This window comes from Chrysochloris asiatica, unplaced genomic scaffold, assembly GCF_000296735.1.
Source record: "Chrysochloris asiatica unplaced genomic scaffold, ChrAsi1.0 scaffold00065, whole genome shotgun sequence".
NCBI classification, from domain to species: domain Eukaryota; kingdom Metazoa; phylum Chordata; class Mammalia; order Afrosoricida; family Chrysochloridae; genus Chrysochloris; species Chrysochloris asiatica.
Window position 1 is genome coordinate 8,123,556 of NW_006408583.1, and position 10,605 is coordinate 8,134,160.

Genomic DNA, 10,605 nt, shown 5'->3' on the forward strand with positions numbered 1-10,605 from the left:
ATCCATGTCTCATCACCAGTAACACATTTTTAAACAGATTTTAACCTTCCTCTGAGCATTGGTCCAAATTTTGTTTGCAGATGTCTAAATGCTTCTTGTATGCTCTTTTTTTGAGTTGTTTCTGTACCTATCTGACACAAACTTATCGAAACCCAAGTCTGTCATGGATTATTTCATAGTCAGAGCCATGGCTGGTTTGCCAGTGATTTGCCACATAATCCACTGTCACTTGTTTATTCAACAGATTCACGTGTGCACCCTCAGTGTTGTTATTAGTCACAGACATGGGCAGGCGTTTTAAGATCATCAGAGTATGGATACTTTTGGCTCACCCTCGTATGTATATAAACATACATCTATCTCTCTATATATAGATCCACACACACATATGCATATGTATCATGAGAATGATTAGGGTTTCTACCCCCATAAACATTTACGGCATCAGAAACACTACACAGGGTCACATGAGTCAGAGCTGACTACAAGGCACAGAACAACAACAACAAATATGTATATATATGCTTACATACATATATGTGTAATCTCTAGTCTCCTTCCTACCTGACAAGCACTTTGACATGTCACAGTTTTCCTGTCTCATGATTAAGAGTTGTTTTTTTTTTAAGATTTAGTATATTTGCCTTTCTCTCATACACATAAAACCTTGCCTGATAGCTCACATCTCTTATAGTAATTTATCCTGGAGTTCTTCCTTTAACATAATGTGAATCTATATGTAACTTTTACACAAACATAGGAACTTTTTAACAAAGGGAATTAGGAGGGACCAGTCCCTGGAGAAAGACAGCATGTTTGGTAAAGTAGAGGGTCCGTGAAAAAGAGGTAGCACCTAACAACAACAACACCTACAACAACAACAACAACACCTAACAACAACAACAACAACAACAACAACATTTTATGTTTGTTCCTAGGGTGCTAGTTGTGATATCAGCCATTCAAAAAAAATAATAAAAACATTCAATCAATATGTTTTGGGAGAGGCAAGGTTTCTCAAAATGTCTACTTTATAAAATAGAAAAGCATATGGTTAATATAGTACAAAAGGAGAAATAGTGGCACATGAGTTAAGTGCCCACTTGCTAACTGAAAGGTGGGCAGTTTGAACCCACCAGCTGCTCCATGGGAGAGAAATGTGGCAGCCTGCTTCTGTGAAGCTTATAGCCTTGAGAACCTTCCAGAACAGTTCTACTTTATATTCCAGGGTTGCTATGAGTCCCAATTGACTCGAAAACAATGGGTATACCACAGAAAAAACACAACACCTACTCTCTTTAAACATTATGCAGATTATCCAAATGCCTCAAAAAAAAAAAAAAAGAAAGAAAGAAATCATCGCTAGCCAGCTAGGTAATTTCAGAATCTAGTACAACACACAATATTCAAGGATTTTAATTTTTCCATATTCAAGGAAAGAAAAAGCAAAACAAAATCTAGTCAACTTTTATTTAACACAAAACGCTTTCTTTTTCCAAGGAAATTAATGTCAGTTTTCAAATTTATTACTGATTACTCGTGAATTCAAGGAAGACTGACACCGAATGATAGAGGCTTTACAGCAGCTCCTTATACAAAGGCACTAAGTCAACCCAAATGAATGGAATTCACACTTACTTGGCATAAACCGCTGATGCACATATCCAGGGATTCTGTGTAACAGCGAGTCCCATCCAGAACTTTCGGGGCCAGTTCCACAACCAAGGCTGTTCCTTTGGCCCGGCACTTGAGTGAACATGGGTTGTCAGGATCATTGGACACAGGAAGCCATTCATAATACTGGCCATGGTGCTTGACATCATTGTGAGCTGAGCATTGCTGAGCCCGGAAATCACCAGCTTCTGGTGGGCAGTCCTGGAGGACAGAGGGCAGAGGGACAGACACAGGTTAAAAAGGCCGGCCCTATCAAGCTCTCAGAGTACAAAATCCCAGGTAATTGATAATCGACCTTCCTCTATCATCTGAGCCATCATGTGATTGTTTGGTTCTCAAAATGTCAGGATGTGAGATAGCAATCATCTTCTGATTAATATTATTTGGTAAAATTCATGTGGAAACACATTTTCTGAAAGATGTTGATTGGCCCACAGAGCCTTCCATATTATAGAATTAACTTGATTTCCCAGCAACTTAAGTTGAACCTAGTAAAGTCAAGGGGTCAGCTGACAGCTTCTCTGCCCCATTCAGGTCTGATATTGACAAGTGTGACCATTCTATAGTTTATGAATTAGCAGCATAAAGACTGAATGCCATTAATACAAGATTTTTCTTTTTTTGAGGGGTTCAGTTAACTTGTGAGGTTTTTGTTTTGTTTTTTAATCTGAAACATCTATAAAAAACATATCAAACTAAACATGGGGAAGGAAAAGAAACAAAAATCCATGATCTATACCGCATGATGACAGCTTGAGGTAGCATGGCAGAGTTCTTATAAATAGAGCACAGGCAATACTACCAGTCAACTCTCAAGTTGTTTTGAAGAATTCCGTGAGCTTACATTGGCCAAATACTGACACTTAATACATGGTGGTTGTTACTGTAATTACTTAATGAGACCATGGAAGAGAAAGGCTTAGAAGAATTAGGAGATTTTCTGAATTTGCATTTCAAATCATAATTGGCAGAGACAAGTGGAAAATAAGACTGCTTTAAATGTATATTTAATAAAGGACAATTGTCAATGCAGGGCTATGACTGACAATGCCTACTATCGAATGAATGATAAACTTCAATGAAAGCAAATTGAAAACACTTCTTGATAGGTTTATTTTATTCGGCCTGTCTGCAAATTAATGCAAGGTCCATGATTCAAGCTCACCAGCTGTTCCTCGGAAGCCCTCCCTATACAGTGTCACTATGACTCAGAACCAACTCAAGGGCATGTAACAACGACAACAACATGTAAGAATGTAGAATACTTAGCCGCAGAAAGCTGTTTTATTAAAATTTTTGCTTTTAAATCAGTGGTTTGCATGTGGTTGTCTACAGTTCCTGGTTATTGCATTATCATTTTGAGAGTTCTCTTTGACCAGGTTTCTTTCTCTGAAATTTCTTTACATAAATAGCATTCTGAGGCAGAATTATTCATTATTTTTTTTTAAATGGAATCCCTTACTCTTCTGAAAAAAACTTTCATCTTTTTTTTGGAAGGCTAAGTAGGAATATAAGACTCTAGTAGTTTGGAAAACAAACTCTCAGGGAGGGGGAGTAGAGGCAATTCAATGTTTATTTAGGATGAACACAAAATCACTCAAAATATAGCATCAATTCTCAAAACATTTTACTGTTAGTATTATGTATGTTCTTAGAGTAAATGAAACATAATACTAAAGGAAAATAATAATATATGTAATGTAGGGGCTCAATGTTGAGAGTCAGTGACAAAGAGAAAGACCCTCAACAAGATGGATTGACACAGTGGGTGTAGCAATGGATGTAAATGTAGAAAGGACTGGGGGATGGCGCAGAACTGGGCAGTTGCACGTAGGGTCGCTAACATGAGGAAGCTACAAGAACTACAACAGTTATCCAATAAGGCTTAACTGATTTTAAATGTTGCCCTGAAAAGGTATAATTAAAATTTACCACTTACTAATTTTTAAATGGAGTTCTGGTGTGAATCTGTAGGATCGAAAGGTCAGTTTGAACTCCAAGGTTAGCGGTTCAAACTCACCAGCTGTTCCTCAGAAACTCTGTACACACATATTATTTCTGTATCTTTAAAATATTTTAAGCAGTATGCTATCATTGCAAACTTGTTGTTGTGATGTTGTTAAGTGTTGTCGAGTTGATTCTGACTTATAGCGACCCTGTATAGAGTTTCTAAGACTTAAATCTTTGTGGGAGCAGAAAGCCTCATCTTTCTCCCATGGAGCAGCTGGTGGCCTCGAACTGGCAACCTTGGGGTTTACAGCCCAGTGCTTTATCCTGTGGAGATACTGCACTCCTTCTTAATTCTTAAAAATGCTTACATGCATTTTTAATATTCTTTTATATATGCTAAACACTTTATAGTAAAAAAAAATTTTTTTTTAACTTTTTATTGTGAATTGAGTGAAGGTTTACAGAGAAGATCATTAGTTTTACGTTCAACAAATCAGACACTGCGCTTCATTACAATGATTACATGCCCTCAATCCACCATCACTAATCACTCACCTTCTTTCTTTCCTGTGACTCTTTTTTCCATCCCACCTTCTTTCCCACCTCCTTCTACATTTTGTCCTTAGGTACACGCTGCTCATTTGACCTTGAAAGGTTGCCCATTCCATGGTGTGCAAATCTCACAAACGTTGTTTCCCTTACCTACCTCTCTGGTACTTGGCTAAAAATTGAGCCATGAGGGTGAGTTCAGCTCCAGACCTGAAGGGTGGCCAAGGGTCATAGTCTCAGGTTCCTCTTTCTGACCTATAACCTGGTCTTTTTTTATATTTTGAATTTTGTTCCACATTTTCTCCCACTCTATTCAGGACCTTCTAATGTGATCCCTTTCAGAGAAGTTGGTAGTGGTGGCCAGGTACCATCGAGTTCTTCTGGTCTCACGGTCATGCTGGCACATAGTCTTACAATGCTTAGCTACTTGTGTATAGAGAATGCCTGTGTTCTAGATATCATTTAAAGTAGAATCAAGCACAGTGATCTGAAGTTTACTGTTGTTGTTAAGTGCCACTGAGTCGGTTCTGATTTACAGTGACCCTACATAGGGTTTCCAAAGAGTGGCTGGTGGGTTTGAACTGCCAACTTGTGGTCAGCAGTCCAATGCTTATCCTACAGTGCTACACCAGGACTCCTAAGGCTTATTAGACCTCAATAAACTAATTCATTATTCAAACAATATTTATCGGGTGTTACAATGTGTCCACTACAATCTACCAGTCTGTTGTACTGTGGTGATTTCTGTGTTGCGCTGAAGCTGGAAGCTAAGCCATCAGTATCTCAAGCACCCGCATGCAGGGTTACATGAAAGATAGGTTTCAGCAGAGCTTCCAGATTAAGACAGACTAACAAGAAATATCTGTCAGTGTATTTCCAAAAAACAGCTTGTGAAAACCCTAGGGATCAATCACACAGAAGATAGCCCAATACAGTACTGGGAGAAGAGCCCCTCAAGTTGGAAAAGTCTTCAGACTAGAGCCAACATGGATGGAATAAAAGGATCCTTGATGAGGTAGGCTCACACCAATGGCCGTAACAATGGGCTTGAACACAGCAACAATTGTGAGGATGGCACATGTTCTTTGTGTTATACAGAAGGTGGTTATGAGTGGGAAGAGGCTGTGAGGCCCCATGCAAGCACAATGGCAATGTGTCAGGTGAAAGAGCCATGAACAAAATCCTGCTCTCAGAGTGCTTACTCTCTGGTGAGTAGAGTCAGAGATAAATGAATAATAAATAACAACTATCCAGAAGCTATAGCTATTACAAAGAAGGATAAAGCAAGATAGAGATAACACAATATAAGAATTCTAGTTATCCAGGGTATTTACCAGTGTCTTGTGAGACAAAAACAGAAACCTGCAAGACTACCTAATGAGTTACAAAACAGAGAGAGTAAAACAGAAATGAGTGACACAAATGTTTCCACACCAGCTCTTTTCAGATTATATGCCCCATGAAAAAAGCACAAACTGATTTAATATTTACTCCTTTCCTGGCTCACGTTCCAAAAACAAGACTAGCAACTTGTTTAGTTTGAAAATTCTACCAATCTCAGCTTAGACCTCACTAACTTCTGCTGTACAACAACAATACGACAAACGCTGTATGTTTTCTTCCCTAAATTTCCACTGCTGACACTCTATCCTAGTGCTCTTCTTCCTTGGTTGGTCAGTTTAATCCACAGGTTTCCTTGCAAGTCATAGCATGGGATCTTCTACTGTTGAACTGATAGTTTAATAATATTTAAGTAAATGGTTTTATTTACATAATGCCTGTCACACCAAGACTCACTTGCCTACTCTGTAGAACAGAAGGAAAGCTGACGCTAATTCAATAAAGCAAAACACTGACGTCATTCTTTAAAATAGTCCCAAATCATAACCATAATTACCTTCACCTCCTTTTTCTGTAAATAAAGGAGAACCAGTTAGAAAGGATTACCAGGGTCAAGGTGAATCACCTTTGCATTAAAGTATTAAGGGTAAGATATAATTAAGAGATCTCTTGGTAGGAATCAGGCAATTTTCTGTATTTACCCAATTCTAAGAAAAGAGTGTCAGTTATATCTGGTAATTGATGGTGTTACCTCATCTTAGAACAGACATAAAACTCTCATAGAGTCTATGATTAGTCTCTTCTGTGTAACCAGACATGTTGATTCTTCCCACCTTTCCTAAAATAATGATGATTTAAGGCAAAACTAGTAAAAAATTAAGAGGCATTAATAATTTTGTTTTTTCTTATATGTATCCAAAAAATACATATTTCAACAGCTTGATGATCAGAACTCGACTAGAGGAAGATAAAAACATTTTATAAAGAAAGCAATTATATATTTCCACAATGTGATGAACTTGACCTACACTTATGGATGTAGTATCTCCAAACACCAACTGAGAGCCAAGGAGTCTTCACATCAAGGATCAAGCCTATCCCCTCTGTACATAGGGTAGATAGGGATGGACAACTTAGACTTTGGGTACCTAAATTGAGGGGCACTATAAAGGCACAAAGTCCTGGTGTGGCACTGTGGGTTAATGTGCCAGACAGCAAAGCCGTCTGAACTGCAAGATTGGTGGTTCAATTTCACCAGCTGCTGCTCGGAAACCCTATGCAGGGTCGCTATGAGTCAGAACTGACTCAACAGCACATAACAACAACAACATAAAAGCACGAAGTGGCTAGCTTACAAGTTTTCACGAGGGAGTTCAGTTTCAGAGTGTGTGAGAGAAGATAGAATCCCCACTGAATAGTTTTCATCTTGTCTAGATGGGTCTGATGAAAGGAGATGGGGATAAAATTCTTTTGATTCAATCATGAATAATTGTCTGTAAAGGTAGAAGTTGTAAAACAAAAAGGGGGTAGTAGAGCCATCAAGGCAAGCAATCAAGTAAGTCCCTTCTGGACAAACTCCACTCCAAGACTAAACCTCAGTGGGAATACATGAGCAGGCAAATAAGATTGCTGGCGACCACGTTGGTCAGCTGGTGAGCGGAAGCGGGGAAAAGGCAGAAGTGAAGATATGGGCTGAGTTTGGCCACATTCCATAGACTCCTGTCGACCTGGAGATGAGACAGTTAAGAAAGAGGAAAGGTTGGTTGGTCCAAAGTGTAGTGAGACATGGGGACTCCTGAGCGCAAGGACAAGGACATAGCCACGGAGAGCGAGAGCTGAGAGTGAAGAATCCAGCTGATATGATGTGAAGGAAGACACACAAGAACACCCAAACTTGTAGACAGTACTCATTTGACCTTGCCTTGATGGCTTGATAATCAGAACTCGATTAGAGGAGGATAAAAAACAACAATTTTTGATAAAGGAAACAAGTGTAAATAGCTACAACTGGATGAACTTGATCTGTATTTATGGATGCAGTAGCTCAAAATACCAACTGAGAGGGAAGGAGCCTTCACATCAAGTATCAATCGTATCCCCTCTGTATATACAGGGTTGACAGGGATGGAAAACATAGACACTGGCTACCTAAAATGGAGTGGCTATAAAGGAGCTTTGGTAGCATAGTGGTTACGAATCAGGCTGCTAACCTCAGGGTCTGCAGTTCAAAACTACCAGCTGTTCCATGAGCGAAAGAGGAGGCTTTCTGCTCCCATAAATATTTATAGCCTCAAAACCCTGTACAGGGTCGCTATGAGTCGGAACTGACTCCACGGCACATAACAACAACAACAACAATATAAAGGCATGAAGTGACTGCCTTACAAGCTTTCAAAAGGGAGTTTAGTTTCAGAGTGTTACAGGGAAGGAAGAAACCCCACTGAATAGTTTTCATCTTGTCTAGACCGGTCTGGTGAAAGGAAATGGATAAGATTCTTATGATTCAATAGTGAGTAATTATTAGCATGACTAATTGCCACTACCACAACTGTAAAAGTAGAAGTTTTGCAACAAAAAGTGGGGAGTAGTATATCTTACATTCCAGGAACAGAGGGCCCTGGGACCGTCATGGGAGAAGAGCATGAGCAGAATGTGGGACCCTATCCAGAGAAGCAGCCACACCAGAGATGGAGGCAGAGATGATGCTAGAGAGAGGGAGCAGCTGAGGACTCTGGACTCAAGGAAAGAGAAAGGCTGTGTCCTGGGGGCCAGGAGGCAGGCTTGCAGAAAGTGTCCTTTGATTGTTTAAATGATTATATATTCCTGAGTGTTTTTGTGTACATCCTCCTCTCCACCCCCAAAAAAACAGAGGGAATAGAAGCAAATACTGTTGAATGATGATTACATTGAAACAATGAGTGTAAAACTGATATTCTCCCATGTAAACTATCACTCAATTTACAATAAAAAACTTTTTTTTTTTTTTTAAAGGGGGTGGTGAAGCTGTTAATCTTACATTCCAGGAACAGAGGACCCTAGGACCATCAATAATGTGCCCTTTGGTTGTTTAAATGAATACGTATATCCCTGAATGTTTTTGTGTACATCAAATAAATAAATAAATAAGTAAAGATGGAATAAAAGCAAATACTGTTAACCAATGATACATGGAAGGGATTGTAATCATTGCAGTAAAACAAAATACAGTATGTTGATTCCAAAACCAATGTTCTTCCATGTAAATTATCCTCAATTCACAATAAAAGCTTTAAAAAATAAACAAACAGTAAAAAGATTTAGAAACTTCACAGAGAATCATGAGTTCTTGTTTGCAATTTACTTGTTTCTAATGGCTTCAAAAAGGAGCTCTGGTAGCGTAGTGGTTAAGAATCGGGCTGCGAACCACAAGGTCAGCAGTTCGAAATGACCAGTTGTTCCATGGGAGAAAGATGAGTCTTTCTGCTCCCATAAAGATTTACAGCCTCGCAAACCCTGTACAGGGTCACTGTGAGTTGGAACCAACTCCATGGCACATAAAAACAATAACAATGGCTTCAAAAACACTTGGTACAAGTTTTCTGAATTTTAATAATAGGAATCTTAATTTTGAGAATAACAATGCTCATGAATACCTTTGTAGTTGTTATTGTTAAGTGCCTTTTTTTTTTTTTTTTTTTTCAATCACTACTGTCTTTCCTTCTGCCTATATTATTCTGAGGATTGGAAAAGATATTTTGCTAAATTGAGAATGTACTTAAAACCTGAAGTTCATAGTTGGAAAATGAACTTGAAGCTTTTTCATGTTGGAGTTTATTTGTACTTGGCAAAATGCAGTTTCCTGTTTTAAGAAAGAGGACTTAAGAGGACTTATAAAACAGGTTCAGAAAGATTCTTGGACATCAAATAGCTCTTGCAAAATAACATTTGATGATTTAATTGTAAATGAATCAGAAACATATGAATCAAATTTCTCTTGAAATACACATGTTTAAAAATTAAGGAAAGAAATATTTGGAGAAAGGTTTTTTTGTTGAACCCAAAACATCTCAAGCACAGTTCAAGAATTCACAGAATGTCTGATGAATCTGGGATCATCCAGCTGTAAGGTGGAAATTCAAGCAGAGTCATTGTAAATTCTTGTCCCACTGGTATCATAATAACAGAATAACTCTCAGGTGCAGAGTTAGACCAGGTACAAGGGTTTTAGTTTTAAAGTATAATTTGGTTCATGTAACAACTATACTTCCGGATCTTTTGAAAATTAAGATTTAGAAACTGAGATTTCTAAATGTTTTGAAAAATATTTAACACACTTGTTTTGTCATCACCTTTGAAATATCAAATCTGGAGAGATGTTTTCTGATACCACAAGTCCTCAGATCTGACACTGAGACGTGGTTTTCCTTAGTGTATACTGAATGTCTGGAGCCATGGTGATGCAATTGTTAAGTGTTTAATTACTAAGGGAAGGTTGGCAGTAGCTCGAGGGAGAAAGACCTAGCACTCTTATCTTATAAAAATTGTTGTTGTTTGGTGCTGTCGAATAGAGATTATCAACTCAAGTCAATCACATGTATACCAAAATGAAACACTGCCTGGTCCTGCGCTATCTTCCCAGTTGTTGCTATGTTTGAGCCCACTGTTGCAGCCAAGGTGTTAATTCATCTTGTTGAGTGTTTTCCTCTTTTTCACTGACACTCAACTTTCCCAAACAAGACGTGCTCTGGGAACTGGTCTCCTGATGAAGTCTTCCCATCTTCACTTCCATGGAGCATTCTGGTTGTACTTGTTCCAACACAAATTGTTCATTTTACTGGCGCTGTGGGTTAATGTGCCAGACTGCAAAGCCATTTGAACTGCAAGGTTGGTGGTTCAGGCTCACCAGTGGCTCCTCAGAAAACCTATACAGGGTCGCTGTGAGTCAGAACCAACTCCATGGCACTTAACAACAACTGGTAATTCACAGTATAGTCCGTGTTCTTTATTAACACTAATTCAGAGCCACCAATTCTTCTTCAGTCTTCTTTATTCATTGTTTAGCTTTCACATGCATTATGAAGTGATTGAAAACACTTCACCCTGAGTCAGGTA

The 10,605-nt window shown here is 38.6% G+C and overlaps 1 protein-coding gene across 1 annotated transcript in view; it reads right to left on the bottom strand.

The window, feature by feature from the left end:
• Positions 1 to 10,605, bottom strand: part of LOC102837087 (ADAMTS-like protein 1-like) — a 262,124-nt gene that overhangs the window by 126,400 nt on the left and 125,119 nt on the right. The window contains exon 4 of the mRNA XM_006864474.1: positions 1,639 to 1,875. Coding sequence (XP_006864536.1) covers positions 1,639 to 1,875 — 237 coding nt within the window. The remainder of the gene's footprint in view (positions 1 to 1,638; positions 1,876 to 10,605) is intronic.